The sequence below is a fragment of the Acartia tonsa genome, chromosome 5 (genome assembly GCF_053477335.1).
Source record: "Acartia tonsa isolate MP-2025a chromosome 5, ASM5347733v1, whole genome shotgun sequence".
NCBI lineage: Eukaryota > Metazoa > Arthropoda > Copepoda > Calanoida > Acartiidae > Acartia > Acartia tonsa.
In genome coordinates this window covers 53,681,855-53,698,475 of record NC_137264.1, presented here as the reverse complement: position 1 = coordinate 53,698,475, position 16,621 = coordinate 53,681,855, and the positions used below count along the sequence as shown (strand labels likewise).

The window sequence follows — 16,621 nt, the reverse complement described above, 5'->3', positions numbered from 1 at the left end:
TTCTTAATAAAAAATTTTGCCTCACTAAAATTTTAGAGACAATTTTTTTTTTAATTCACCTCTGGTTTTATATTATGAGTGTACATTTTTATATTCGTACAAAACTTTATATAATACGATACATAATTTTTTAGTGTGACTAAGAACCGGCTCTTATCCAGCGGATATTAATCGGTTTCAAAATCATACTGAAAATACTGTATACCTTACTATGAAAAGTCTTGACATGTTTCCTGAGGGAAGGTTTGGATTTAAACAACCCGCCACAGTTGTCACATACCAGCTTCTGCTGATTTTCTTCGGTCCTAAAAGATTTTCTTTTCCAGAGATGGGTTCTTAAAAAAGAATGCCGCGTTTTTTCGACATTTTGTAGACATTGATTAATTGAACGAAGAAGATATCGTTATACAGAGTATACAACTTAAGAATTCAAAATTTTCAAATTATTATTTTAGCCATTTGAACCATGTTTAATACAGCTCCAAAAAGATGCATTAAAAATATGCAGCAAAAATGGATTGAAGACAATTTGTTTCTCTTCTATGAAGGCCGTACCAACAAAAGCGAATTATACAAATGGCTAAAATAATAATTTTAAAATTTTGAATTCTTAAGTTGTATACTCTGTATAACGATATCGTCTTCGTTCAATCAATCAATGTCTAAAAAATGTCGAAAAAACGCGGCATTCTTTTTTAAAAATCCATCTCAGTATGGCTTCGGAACCGATTAATATCCGGTGGATAAGCACCGGTTCTTAGCCACACTGACAAATCATGTATCGTATTATATCCAGTTATTTGCGAATATAAAAATCTACAATCATAATAGGAAAACCATTTTTATAATCGCGGAAAGCTGTTTATAATACGATGCGATAAATAACTATTCTCATTTTATTTATTTAAGAGCGTATATAAATTTATCGACCATTGTCTTATCCTTTGAGATGTAACATCCTGAGCCAGCTCTCATAAACAGGCAACCTTTTTTAATTGAACAGCCTTTGTCTTGAAGTCTTAAATATGCATTGCTATGAGGCTGGCATCTTAAGATAATAGTAGATAAATTTATATTTTTGAAAACTAAAATTTCCCCCTTCTGTTGATTAAAATTATTGACTGATACTTTCAACCAGCCAATCAAGATTTAATAAAAGTCCTAAATTTTTTTCAGTGATAGTGTTTAAAAACCAGTGTTTCGGAGCCGGAGCCGGGAGCAGCAACATTTTTGGTGGAGCCGGAGCCGTATTTTTCGTTAAAAACGGCTCCGGCTCCAGATTAGCTAAAAATGATTTTTTAAAGTAATATTATAATTTGGCAACGGTCTATTTCCATATAATAAACTGAAAAACTATTGTTACTTAACAAATAGACACCACATCCTTCTACTTTTATATAGCTTTAATCAAATAAAAGCAAAATATTTTGTATTATTTATTTTATTTTATCAAATTCAATAATGAACAACAAATGATATATTAATTTTAAGGTAGGAGCCGGAGCCGCATCAAAATGTATAATTAAAACTTTGGGTATGATTTGCTTACAGTCTAATATCCTCTCTATAACTGCTGATTTTTCAATATAAGATGGCAAAATGCAGGATCTAAAGGGATAAGACAGGGGCCGATAAATTTATGTACATCCCCAATAATGATACACAAAAATATTCTTTCTGCGGATTGAAATTAGTTGTTGCAACGTTTGAAAACTCAACCAACCAATTAAAATTCCCCATTGTTCTTAGGCCAAGGAATGAGATAAGGTTATTATATGACTTAGTGGACTAGTGTAATAAACAGCCCATTGTCCCTCCCCTCTCTCTCTCTCTCTCTCTTGCAAAATAAAAGCTGACCTTTCATGAATTCTCTTATGCAGCTTTAGCAGATCACTTCTAAGAGTTGAATAAGAACATTCTTCACATTGTAACAGATTTGTTCCCTAGCAATATTAGAGAAAATCATATGGTTATTTCATTCAAATTGTCCATTCAAGCACCTGATTCTGCCATTATTTGGAGAAAATAAGGGGATAACAGGCTTTCATTTGTTTTTGTTAGGTTAGGTTATATTGGATAGGGGAAAGGCAAGAGAAAACCCCCAACCCCCTACTTTTCAATTTATCATAGTTGTAAAAATAAGCAAGGGTAGGTTAAGTGTTTTATAGGCACTTTGAGGCAGGGCACCGGAGAGGGCTAATTCTATATTCTAAAGTAATAAGTTGTACGTATGTTTGTGGGGCCTTGTGTCTTATAAGATCTGTTTCAAAACACCAACAAAGTTATGACGTATTTTCAGTAAAGTTGTGTGTTAGCATTCAGTCAAATGCGCTTATTAAATAAAACCATTCCTAATTTTGACCAAATGTATATATATGAAATGGTCAAAATGAATACCTAAGAGTTTGACTTAATAAGCGCATTTAACTAAATGCTAACACACAACTTTACGGAAAATACACGGAAAAAAATGAATCTCTTTACCTTTTTTGTATGCAGTTTGTTGTGAGCTCTGAGTAGTATCTTAGTTCTGTTATATAGGCCACACTCGGTACAGGCGAATAGTGACTTCATTGGGTGCATCTCTTTCATGTGGACATAGATCTTCTAAAATAACAACAAATAGAATATATAGAATAGGGACTTCATTGGGTGCATGTCTTTCATGTGGACATAGATCTTCTAAAATAACAACAAATAGAATATATAGAATAGTGACTTCATTGGGTGCATGTCTTTCATGTGGGCATAGGTCTTCTAAAATAACAACAAATAGAATATAGAATAGTGACTTCATTGGGTGCATCTCTTTCATGTGGACATAGATCTTCTAAAATAATAACAAATACAAAGAATATAGAATAGTGACTTCATTGGGTGCATCTCTTTCATGTGGGCATAGATCTTCTAAAATAATAACAAATACAAAGAATATAGAATAGTGACTTCATTGGGTGCATCTCTTTCATGTGGACATAGATCTTCTAAAATAATAACAAATACAAAGAATATAGAATAGTGACTTCATTGGGTGTGCCTCTATCATGTGGACATAGATTTCCTAAAATAATAACAAATAGAATATATAGAATAGTGACTTCATTGGGTGCATCTCTTTCATGTGGGCATAGATCTTCTAAAATAACAACAAATAGAATATATAAAATAGTGACTTCATTGGGTGCATCTCTTTCATGTGAGCATAGATCTTCTAAAATAACAACAAATAGAATATATAGAATAGTGACTTCATTGGGTGCATCTCTTTCATGTGGGCATAGATCTTCTAAATAAAAACAAATAGAATATATAGAATAGTGACTTCATTGGGTGCATCTATCATGTGGGCATAGATCTTCTAAAATAACAACAAATAGAATATATAGAATAGTGACTTCATTGGGTGCATCTCTTTCATGTGGGCATAGATCTTCTAAAAAAAAAATATAGAATATATAGAATAGTGACTTCATTGGGTGCATCTCTTTCATGTGGGCATAGATCTTCTAAAATAACAACAAATAGAATATATAGAATAGTGACTTCATTGGGTGTGCCTCTATCATGTGGGCATAGATCTTCTAAAATAATAACAAATAGAATATATAGAATAGTGACTTCATTGGGTGTATCTCTTTCATGTGGGCATAGATCTTCTAAAATAACAACAAATAGAATATATAGAATAGTGACTTCATTGGGTGCATCTCTTTCATGTGGGCATAGATCTTCTAAAATAACAACAAATAGAATATATAGAATAGTGACTTCATTGGGTGCATCTCTTTCATGTGGGCATAGATCTTCTAAATAAAAACAAATAGAATATATAGAATAGTGACTTCATTGGGTGCATCTATCATGTGGGCATAGATCTTCTAAAATAACAACAAATAGAATATATAGAATAGTGACTTCATTGGGTGCATCTCTTTCATGTGGGCATAGATCTTCTAAAAAAAAAATATAGAATATATAGAATAGTGACTTCATTGGGTGCATCTCTTTCATGTGGGCATAGATCTTCTAAAATAACAACAAATAGAATATATAGAATAGTGACTTCATTGGGTGCATCTCTTTCATGTGAGCATACATCTTCTAAAATAACAACAAATAGAATATATAGAATAGTGACTTCATTGGGTGTATCTCTTTCATGTGAGCATAGATCTTATAAAATAACAACAAATAGATTATATAGAATAGTGACTTCATTGGGTGTGCCTCTTTCATGTGGGCATAGATCTTCTAAAATAACAACAAATAGAATATGTATATAGAATAGTGACTTCATTGGGTGTGCTTCTTTCATGTGAGCATAGATTTACTAAAATAACAACAAATACAAAGAATATAGAATAGTGACTTCATTGGGTGTATCTCTTTCATGTGGGCATAGATCTTCTAAAATAACAACAAATAGAATATATAGAAAAGTGACTTCATTGGGTGTATCTCTTTCATGTGGGCATAGATCTTCTAAAATAACAACAAATAGAATATATAGAATAGTGACTTCATTGGATGCATCTCTCTCATGTGGGCATAGATCTTCTAAAATAACAACAAATAGAATATATAGAATAGTGACTTCATTATTGGGTGTATCTCTTTCATGTGGGCATAGATCTTCTAAAATAACAACAAATAGAATATATAGAATAGTGACTTCATTGGGTGCATCTCTTTCATGTGGGCATAGATCTTCTAAAATAACAACAAATAGAATATATAGAATAGTGACTTCATTATTGGGTGTATCTCTTTCATGTGGGCATAGATCTTCTAAAATAACAACAAATAGAATATATAGAATAGTGACTTCATTGGATGCATCTCTCTCATGTGGGCATAGATCTTCTAAAATAACAACAAATAGAATATATAGAAAAGTGACTTCATTGGATGCATCTCTCTCATGTGGGCATAGATCTTCTAAAATAACAACAAATAGAATATATAGAATAGTGACTTCATTATTGGGTGTATCTCTTTCATGTGGGCATAGATCTTCTAAAATAACAACAAATAGAATATATAGAATAGTGACTTCATTGGATGCATCTCTCTCATGTGGGCATAGATCTTCTAAAATAACAACAAATAGAATATATAGAATAGTGACTTCATTGGGTGCATCTCTTTCATGTGGGCATAGATCTTCTAAATAAAAACAAATAGAATATATAGAATAGTGACTTCATTGGGTGCCTCTATCATGTGGGCATAAATCTTCTAAAATAACAACAAATAGAATATATAGAATAGTGACTTCATTGGGTGCATCTCTTTCATGTGGGCATACATCTTCTAAAAAAAAAATATAGAATATATAGAATAGTGACTTCATTGGGTGCATCTCTTTCATGTGGGCATAGATCTTCTAAAATAACAACAAATAGAATATATAGAATAGTGACTTCATTGGGTGCATCTCTTTCATGTGAGCATACATCTTCTAAAATAACAACAAATAGAATATATAGAATAGTGACTTCATTGGGTGTATCTCTTTCATGTGAGCATAGATCTTATAAAATAACAACAAATAGATTATATAGAATAGTGACTTCATTGGGTGTGCCTCTTTCATGTGGGCATAGATCTTCTAAAATAACAACAAATAGAATATGTATATAGAATAGTGACTTCATTGGGTGTGCTTCTTTCATGTGAGCATAGATTTACTAAAATAACAACAAATACAAAGAATATAGAATAGTGACTTCATTGGGTGTATCTCTTTCATGTGGGCATAGATCTTCTAAAATAACAACAAATAGAATATATAGAAAAGTGACTTCATTGGGTGTATCTCTTTCATGTGGGCATAGATCTTCTAAAATAACAACAAATAGAATATATAGAATAGTGACTTCATTATTGGGTGTATCTCTTTCATGTGGGCATAGATCTTCTAAAATAACAACAAATAGAATATATAGAATAGTGACTTCATTGGATGCATCTCTCTCATGTGGGCATAGATCTTCTAAAATAACAACAAATAGAATATATAGAATAGTGACTTCATTGGGTGCATCTCTTTCATGTGGGCATAGATCTTCTAAATAAAAACAAATAGAATATATAGAATAGTGACTTCATTGGGTGCCTCTATCATGTGGGCATAAATCTTCTAAAATAACAACAAATAGAATATATAGAATAGTGACTTCATTGGGTGCATCTCTTTCATGTGGGCATACATCTTCTAAAAAAAAAATATAGAATATATAGAATAGTGACTTCATTGGGTGCATCTCTTTCATGTGGGCATAGATCTTCTAAAATAACAACAAATAGAATATATAGAATAGTGACTTCATTGGGTGTGCCTCTATCATGTGGGCATAGATCTTCTAAAATAACAACAAATAGAATATATAGAATAGTGACTTTATTGGGTGCATCTCTTTCATGTGGGCATAGATCTTCTAAAATAACAACAAATAGAATATATAGAATAGTGACTTCATTGGGTGCATCTCTTTCATGTGGGAATAGATCTTCTAAAATAAAAACAAATAGAATATATATAATAGTGACTTCATTGGGTGTGCTTCTTTCATGTGGGCATAGGAGATAAAATCAATCTTATTAGACGTTCACTCAAAGCCCACAAATAATGGACTTAAAAGTGTATTAAACTGTATATAAGACATTTGCGGATATATTGATACCATTAATTTGCCTCTTAGATAAAAAAGTATGTTTTTTTTAATATTTTTCTCTTGCTACAAATCAAATTTCAAATTTGAGTCACCATAAATGCTAAACTAATTTTTGCTCCAGAAGAATCATTTTTTGGAGTTAGAAAGTGCTTAATACCTCATTTTAATCGCCTGGCATTGCTTTATAATGTACAGGTAATGACTTGGTTGTTTATAGAATAGTTGACTAAAAAATCGAGGTTTTGTGATAAACCCACTTTTGTTGTTGCTCCATAACTGATATTTTTTTCCCCAATTTTTTTGGCTGTAAAGAAGCTTTATATATTCATATAACATCCACCTAAATTTGACTTTTGATATTTTATTTATAGCATCACCAGAAGGAATTATTATTTGTGGGCATAGATCTTCTAAAACAAGGATAACAACATACAAAAAGCGAAGCTCTGACACTGTAGGACAAACGAACATTAACACTTGAACAAAACAGTAGAGTGTCAGAACTAAAAAAGCAGAAAATAAATGTAAAAGTCAAAACCAATTGTTGTCCTAGTAATAAGTATTCCAAAAATCAGATAGTCGTACGGACATTCTGGTAACGATTATAGAGTTGCTACAATTTCTAAATCATATCTAACGGTTATAGGAATCAACTTGCAAAGTTTTAAATAGATAGGACAATTCTAACATGTTGAAATTAACGAAAAGAGCTAACCGTTACGGACGGACCCTAATTATAGAAAAGCTTCGCCCTTTTAAAAATACTTTATTCGTCTAACCTTTCCTTCCTGAGTAGTGAATGTTTGGCCGCACACCCAGCACAGCAGGTTGTCTGGATGGCAGATGCGAAAGTGTCCAACCATGCCGTCAGCGCCTGCATCAGCCCTGGAATAGTTATTTATAGCATCATATTGTAGACAGCTTTCCACGGATATAAAAATGTACAATTGTAAGATTAAAGCCAGTTTTGTTAGCCCGAGATGCCGAAGGCACGGCCTAACAAAACTGATTGTACATTTTTATGTTCGTAGAAAACTGGATATAATACGATAAGATATATTTTTTTCTAAGTATTCTAATCCGGTTCCTATCCAGCGGATATTATTCGGTTTCGAAGCCATACTGAAAAAATTGTGAAGCTTTAAAATCGACAAATAGTGAAAAAGGAAAGGAAAAGGTGGCAGATTCCTTTTAATTGCCTAGTCGAGCACAGGAATCCTTCTTTTTTAGTTTGTTTGATTATTTCATTAGATTAGATTAGGTTATATCAGGTAACTGGTGGCACAGCGATTTTAAAGCAACGAAGGTATAGGATCCGCAGGGTTTAGGCCCCTCGCAGGGAATAATTAGTCATACGGTAAAAAATATTTGGGAATAGTCCCTTTCGTAACATTGCCCCATAGGGGGCGATTCGTCGTATCTTTAAAATGGCTTTTAATAGGTTAGGTTAGGTTATATTGGGTTAGGTGATTGCCCCACAGGGTTAGGTAATTGGCCCCGCAGGGTTAGAGCCCCCAAAGAAAATACGAAGAATCGCCCCATAAGGTGCGATGTTACGAAAGGACTATACCCAAATATTTCCAATTCATTTTTATTGCACGACCTTTGTCTTTAATTACTATGCCCGCATGATTCTGAACTTTAACTTGGTTTATGACAACAACCCGTAGTCTCAAGGAAAACTAGCGAACACTGAAACACTTATTATAAAGAACATTCTCTCCGAGAGAGAGAAGGGACAATGAGCTGTTTATTACACTATACTAGTCCCCAAAGTTTTATAACTTGTGTGCTTAATAACTTTGGGGACTTCAGTTAATTCTGATTGGTTGGATAAAGTTGAGTGTCCCAACGTTTCAACCATTAATTATAATCTACAGAAGGGGTAAATTTATGTATCATTATTAGAGAGGTGCATCAATTTATTGGCAATTGTCTTATCCCTTTAGACCCGCTGAGATCCTCTACTAGAACTTACTTATAAATAGGTTCTTGAGTACAAACAGGGCATGTCCATTCTGCCCTTTCCCATACGTCATTCCTTAAGAAAGAAAAAAATAATGAGGAGTTTCAAATGGGAGTTTAGCAACATTATTTTAATTGGAAGGGGGGTAAAAAGTCTAATATTTTTGTTTGCAAATTTGTTTTGTAGGGAGGGGGGGAGGGTATCAATCCTCCCCCTTGAAAGTCCCTGGCCTGTACTATACACAGTAGATTGGCCCAGAATAAGGCCTAATTCATATTACGATGTGCGGGCGTGATTTAATCATAATACATCATTTATAAAATAACTTTCATTAAAAGAAATTTTTAAAAAAATATGGTTCTATTACAGAAAATGCATTTTACTATTAAGATTTCGTTTTTCTAATTTCCATGAACAACGACGACTTTTTTATAATTTAATGCTTTTTCGCATGCGTACGAGTCGTACAATTGTAAACAAACAGACAAATTAAAGTAAATAAATACAACAATATTTTGTTTTCATTAAAATTTCTTTCTTTAATCCTAACATTTTTAATATAAAACTTAGAAATATGTGATAATAGTGAAACAGCCTTATGTATTAAATAACCTATAAGATAACATTCTTTTAAAAAGTAAAACTTTTCTATAATTACGGTCTGTATGTCCGTCCGTGCATAACGTATATCTTTATCATTAATTTATACCTTTTATAATTTTCTGTTTAATTTTAAATTTCCTATAATATAACAGTTCAAATTAGAAACAGTAGCAACTCTATAATCGTTACTACAAAGTCCGTACTTACACACATTTAAAACAAACTCATTTTCAAATGAAGTTAAATTCCAACTTATACTTTCTGTGATAGTAATTTATTGCATCATTTTATAAACAGTTTTTCGCCAATATTAAATTGAAAAAATTATAAGATTACAACTAGTTTTGTTACAGGAATAAGGTATAACCAACAAGGGAATTAAATTTAAAATAATATTTGGGGGGCAAATGGAGAGGTCGTCAATTTTACGATGTGTTGCCCCCCAACGACAGCTGAAAAACACGTATAGGTTTCGTGATTTTTTTCCGAATTAATTTCGTTATTGGTATGAGCTGGTTTTGTTAGTCCTGATAGTCTAACAAAACTGGTATTAATTGTATGTTTTTTTACTTTATTATTCTTGGAAAATTGTCTGTAATACGCTGCTATAAATGATTTTTCAGAAGGGATGAAAACTGGTACTTATCCAGCGGACATTAATCGGTTTTGACTCCATATTTGAAAAATTATTTATCGACACTGAGCTTTTAAACGTGATTTTTCAGTATGGCTTAGAAACATTTCTAATCCAGCGGAAATTAATCGGTTTCTGAGCCATACTGGAAAACACTTTCTAACACTGTCTTTTTATATCCAAAATTTCCTTGCTTGCTATTTCTCCGCCTGCATTTTAAAATTTGTATATAATAATTTATATGTTAATGTTATTTTTAAAGATAATAATGAACAAGACAAGAAACCAGTGGGCAAAACAAGGGCTCGGCCTTTGTCCTAGTGAATCTTTGCCAAAAAACCAAATACCCCTTGTAAAGAATGTTTTGAATAGATATCTCTTTATAATTGAATGCAAAAAAATAGCACAAAATGTAAAAGATATTTAAAACCAGCTGATCTAGTTGGTTGTACATCTAAAACTAAATCAACTTCGCTGACATGTGGATCAGGTGACAGTTGTAACAAAAGTGAAATGTGTTTGGTGACAGAAATTCTAACAATATGGAAAATAGCTGGGCTATTTATGTTTGAAAACAAGTAGGACAATATCATTAAAAGCGAAGCTCTAAAACGGTAGAACAAATGAACATTAAAATTTGTTGTGTCTGGACTGAATAACCAGAATATAAATGTTTAAGTCTAGACAAAATTAAAAGTTAATTTGTTGTAAAATTTATAAATATAAGCATGTAAAAAAATGGACTTTTAAAGTGACTGGAAAAAATTTCCAACTTATTTGGAGTTTCAAAATTTTGTTATCAATTTAAAAACTGTAAATGACTATGCAGAAAGAAATATTAAACTAATTCAGGCAGGAATATAAGTAACATTATAACAAATATGAATTAGGAACAATTGGACCTTTTATTTATGTTTTTGTACCGAATGAGTCACCATTTTTTTTTTAAATTTAAGATCAATTAAAGCTCAAGGAAATATTTTTTTTCGGTTACTAAATATCTTATATTCCCTTTTTTTATGATTTCATTGATTGTACAAAAAATGAAGAAAATCGGCAGTGTTATATAATATCTGCCAAAAAACATAGAAAACTTATGTCGAATTTAATGACTAAGGATAGAATTTTTTATGTTTTTTATTCAAGCAATGCAAAAAGCGTGGACAATATTTTTAAGAACTTTCATTGGCATAGAATAATCTCATTAAAATTAGGTATTATTATTGATTTCAATGGCTTTAACCAACAGTTTATATACAGAACATAACATATTTTATCCTTAGTCGGAATTCACACATAAAAATTGAAAATTTACCTATTTTTGTTTGTTACCAGTGATTTATTATTTGTTTATGTCTTTAACATTACTTAATTTAATTTTTCAATAGATTTTTATGCTCATTTAAAAACTAAAAACTTTTGTTTCTTAAGTTTTAGTTTTTTTTCACTAGTTGCTTTGCCATTGTAAATATAAAGCAGTATTTGTTTGTCTGATTTAAATGATCCCTGAATCAATATAAATTCAGTTGTGCTTTTCATTGAATCCTTATATAAATCTTTAGGTAGATTTCAGCTTTATTTGACACCCAACCCTCATTGATTTAATGCTCCAATAAGCTAAGGTATTTAATATCTAAAAACAAGAACTATTCAGTATTCATGCATTTCAGAGAGGCATTGTATTTGTCCTATGCATAATACAGACATGAGAAAAGTAAAATAAGGCTTACTGGTGGATTTTTAACTCTAAACTTATTTTATGTGATTAAATTAGTATTTTTAAAATTAAAATCACGAAACCTTATGTTTATTATGATAGTGAAAATGGAAATCAGTCTGACGAAATCAGTTTTCATCGTAGAAACAAAATTTTTAGCTTAGAATGCCTGTATAGGCAGTGGTTACAAAGTTCGAAAAACCGCACATTGAATTAGGCATAAATAAAAAAGTAGCCTGATTTTGGGCCAGACTAAATACACAGTGCTAATATAAGCTAATATAAAGTTCTAATTTAGTAAAATAAAGCTACATGCATCCAGGGAGGAAGAGAACATAAGACTGTTAATTACACTGGTACTCAAAGTTTTAAATTGACGTTTTCTTATTCGTAAGCCTATCAAATTTGGGGACTTTTATTGAACTTTGTTTAGTTGATTCAATAAGTTGGGTGTCCAAACGTTTCAACTACTAATTGTAATCTACAGAAGGGGTAATTTTGTGTATCATCCCTTTAGACATGCATCACATTAGTTTAATTTTCCAGTGTTTTCATTATACAAAACTACGGAGTAGAAAATATTAGTTATGTTATTACATAACACTTTCAACTGAACACCATAACTTCAACAACTTTAAAGAAAAACCAACCTGGACCAAGGCAAAGGACCATTTTTTCGTATGCCAATTGGCAACAGGTCTGGTCTTCAAGTCCAATAATCAAAGATTTTTCGTTGAACAATGTTAAAAAATAGGCATTCACACGGGGGAGATATTGTACTAGTCCCCAAAGTTTTATTATAACATTTCCGGTTCTTATTTGTTGGCTTAACAACTTTGGGAACTTTAAATTAATTTTTATTGGTTGATCTATTGAGTTGAGTGTTCAAATGTTTCAACCACTAATTTTAATCTACAGAAAGGGTAATTTTGTATATCATCATTTGGGATGTACATCAACTTATCAGCCATTGTTTTATCACTTAGATCCCTGTTACAATTGATAAAAATAGTTAAAAGTGAGTTATCATACAGAAGAAAATGTTTAAGTATTGGACTCAATCCCTGATTGGATGCTTGTTGACCACGTGATCAACCAGCTGATCAGTAGTCTCATACCACTCCTCACACAAGCTGCAAAACCGGTTTGATTTATCTTCCCGCTCTTTTTTTAGATAGCTGAAATCATCCTAGACGGAAGAATATTTGAAAAAAATTGTTTTAAGAGATCAATTTTTAAATTTCAGATAATTTTCTTAAAGAAGTTGTATCAACTTTTTCACTTTTTATTTAAGATAGCTAGCCGGCTCTTTTAGTAAGTAGTAGATGTAAAATTTTTCATAGAATTCAGATATGCAATCGGTTTTTTTGTAGACCTCTTATTTTTTAAGTAATTTAAGTTTTAAAAAAAAATAATTAAGTCGGTTTTAAGGTACTAAAACGCAACAAAATAAAAGAAGAAAATGGCCAGTATAAACAAAAATAGTAAGATCTTTGATTTGACACCTTACTTTTAAAATTCTGTTAAGTAATTATTGAAAAAATCTATTTTGTTAACCTCGGATTAATCAAAACTTTGAAATTAAAAATATCCTCTCACAGGCATAAAAAGTATGTGTTCACATATACTTTTAGAATGAGAAAAATAATACGAATCCAGTCTAAGCAAAATTGAAAAACTTTTATAAAACTAAAATAAAAAATATAAGTTTATTTTAAGAATCATAATTTTCGGCTTTAAAGGGTTAGCTTGAATAAAACCTGAACAAAACCTAAACAAAAGACAATGCAATGTAGCAGATATTTTTTAAACACAAGAAACAATAATGTATTTTTAACTGCATTGTTTTGAAGTTTATAAACAGACTGATGCATATTTGTTCATAATTTTTCATTCTTTACATGTTCTGTAATATCACTATATTTATTGTAGTATCTATTGTATATATTGTATGAATGTTCTCCTTTTTTTTTGGCAATTCTATTGGTTAACTTTATAGGTTAAGCTTCGCGATTCGTCAATTTTCGCGATTTGTGATTGGCTAGTTTAGTAGTTACAATTCTTAAAATAAACTTTTTATTTTTTTTATTTTTTATTACAATTTTTAAAAACTTTTTCAATTTCGCTTAGAATGGATTCGTAATATTTTTCTGATTCTAAAGGTATATATGAACCCATATTTTTTATGTCTGTTTAATAAAATATTTAGGTTTAAAGTTTTTATTAAACCGAGATTAAAAAAATTGATTTTTTCAATAATTACTCAACAGAATTTTAAAAGTAAGGTGTCAAATTAAAGATCTTACTATTTTTGTTCATACTGGCCATTTTCTTCTTTTATTTTGTTGCGTTTTAGTACCTTAAAACCGACTTAATTATTTTTTTTTAAAACTTAGATTAATTTAAAAATAAGAGGTCTACAAAAAAACCGATTGCATATCTGAATTCTATGAAAAATTTTACATCTACTACTTACTAAAAGAGCCGGCTAGCTATCTTATTAAATAAAAAGTGAAAAAGTTGATACACCTTCTTTTACCTCTTCAGTTTCATGATAAGTTTTCATATGTTTCTTCATTGAATATAGTGATGAAAACTCTTTCCTAAAACAAAATGTTTGAGATAAGTTATAAGAACCATAGGTATGAAAAATTGAAAAAATCAAATTTTATGCAATCCTTATAATAAAGTAACAGGATGTTTGTGTGTCTGTGTGTTTGTGTGTTTGTACCGAAGGATCTCGCTAACCGCTGAACCTATCGGGTTCTCCTTAACAGGGTAGATTCTCATATGTCCCGGGAAGGTTTATAACTATTTTTGGGGAGGGTACCACCACCCTCCCTAGAGAAATTAAATTTTTTTAAAATTTCTCAATTTTAGAAAGAGAGTTCAACGAAAAACAAACATCAAACGTAATTTTTTTTTACTTTTTCTTTTAAAATCTAAAATAAGAAATTGAATTATTAAATTCGACTCTCTCCTCAAGTGCCCCTAGAGGCCTCTAGGGGCGTAGCCGCTAGTACTTCTATAAATTATTAATTGTGGCTGCAGATTAATGGAAAAATGAGGGGGCAAAAATGCAGATCCGTATTTGGCAGCAAATAAGAATGGTACGCGGATCATGGAAAGAAAATGAAGTATCGGGATTAGTCGTAATTTCACAATAGTTTTTCTCCTATTTCTAGCCCCTGTGGGGCCAATTTTATTTACTAACCCTGCGGGGAAATCATTAACATTTACCTTACCTAACCTATCAAAAGCTACTTTGAAAATACTACGAAACCCAGTTAAATTTCTAGACAACAAAATTATCGTACCTGCAAATATTACAACGAAAGTTGCGAATATTTTGATGAATAATGTTCATGTGAGTTCGCAAACACGCAACTTTAGCCAACATTAAGCCACATTCTAAATATTTGTGTTTTAAACAACAGAGGTGAATTCTTTAAAAAAAATTTGCCTAACTAAAATCAGTTTGCCCCACTAAAATCAGTGAGGCTTGCTAAAAATTTAGTGGGGCAAACTGATTTTAGTGGGGCAAAAGTTTTTTTAAGAATTCACCTCAGGGATCTAAATGTATAAGATAATGATGATAAATTGATGTTCTTCCCCAATGATGGAACACAAAATTACCCCTTCTGTAGATTAAAATTATTGGTAGAAAGGTTTAAACACTCAACTTAATGAACTAACCCTTAAAAATTCACTTTAGTCCCCAAAGGTTGTTGAGCCAACAAATAAGAAAACGTTATTAATAAAACTTTGTGGACTAGTGTAATAAACAGCCCATTGTGCCCTCTTTCTCTGATTAAATAAGGATGACAACATCCATAAGAAGCAAAGTACAAAAAAATAATGAACGGCAAAATGGACAAAGTTATTTAAAGAGCAGGTGTTTAGTGGTTATAAATCAATAATAAATAGGAAAAACTACAGAAAAATTTTATAGGTTTTCTTTATATGTTTTGATATAAAGAATATTTGTTGAGCTGACTGACAGACTGACAGACTGACGGACCAAGACAATAATAATGGATGCTCGTTGGTATAGGGAATCTTCACTAAAAAAAAAATATTTTTGGGTATACGCAATACGTACCTATGTATAGTCCTTTTGGTGGCAACGCCTCTTCATTATATTATTGGTTGAAAAGTAAATTTCGGATCATGGAAATAAAACGAAGTAGCGGATTTCGTCGTATTTTCAAAGTAGCTTTTCCCCTATTTATAGCCCCTGCGCGGGGCTCTAACCCTGCGGGGCAATCACCTAACCTACCTTAACCTAACCTAAAAATAACCTATCAAAAGCTGCTGTGAAAATACAAAGAAACGCCCCTTAAGAGCCGTTGTCTCGTAAGGGACTACACCCAATTCTTTTGATAGGATCCGAGAAAATCACTATTCCCTCCCCATTTCGTTAAGGAAAGAAGGAGAAAGACAAATTGAATTATTGAGAAGCTTCACTAATAAAAATATAATACTTTTCCTATATACCTTCACATTTAACTTTGCCAGTTTTTGCATATCCTTCTATAGTTTTGGACATTACAGGTCTGCCCCGCCGTTTGGCAGAAGACTCATTTTTGTTCTTGTTTGTGGGTGATTTTGTTTTGGATGTTGGGCCAGTCAATTCTGCAAGGTCGTCAACCTAGTAAAATTAAAAACATTTTTAAAATTTGTTAAGAAATATGATATAAAACATAGGCATTTTCCGAGGATAAAAAGGGATAAGACAATGGCCGATAAATTGATATTCCCAATGATGATACACAAAATCACCCTTTCTTTAGGTTACAATTAGAGGTTAAAATGTTTTGTATAGTGGACCAACCAATCAAAATTCAAGCAAACTAATAGGAAAGCGTTAGAATAAAACGTTGGGGACTAGTGCAATGAACAGAGCTTTGTCCTCTCCCTCTCTGAGCATTTTCGATATCAAACAGAACCTAATCAGTCCAGTGGGGAGCAATATTTAATTCTTCATAGATAGATAGACATATATACTTCTTTGTTCTTTGTAT

General features: G+C 31.4%; 1 protein-coding gene across 2 annotated transcripts in view; it reads right to left on the bottom strand.

Annotated features, from left to right (window-relative positions):
- The window catches only part of LOC145319850 (uncharacterized), a 33,794-nt gene that overhangs the window by 437 nt on the left and 16,736 nt on the right, over positions 1-16,621 (bottom strand). The window contains exons 7-17 of one of the 2 annotated variants that reach the window (XM_080162251.1): positions 16,095-16,248; positions 14,915-15,008; positions 14,137-14,200; positions 12,664-12,786; positions 12,248-12,303; positions 8,656-8,718; positions 7,457-7,562; positions 3,555-3,581; positions 2,485-2,580; positions 1,858-1,943; positions 206-305 (exon numbers count right to left, since the gene is read on the bottom strand). In XM_080162251.1, coding sequence (XP_080018377.1) covers positions 206-305; positions 1,858-1,943; positions 2,485-2,580; positions 3,555-3,581; positions 7,457-7,562; positions 8,656-8,718; positions 12,248-12,303; positions 12,664-12,786; positions 14,137-14,200; positions 14,915-15,008; positions 16,095-16,248 — 969 coding nt within the window. Of the gene's footprint in view, positions 1-205; positions 306-1,857; positions 1,944-2,484; positions 2,608-3,554; positions 3,582-7,456; positions 7,563-8,655; positions 8,719-12,247; positions 12,304-12,663; positions 12,787-14,136; positions 14,201-14,914; positions 15,009-16,094; positions 16,249-16,621 lie in introns of both variants that reach the window. The other variant, XM_080162250.1, reaches the window with a different exon arrangement.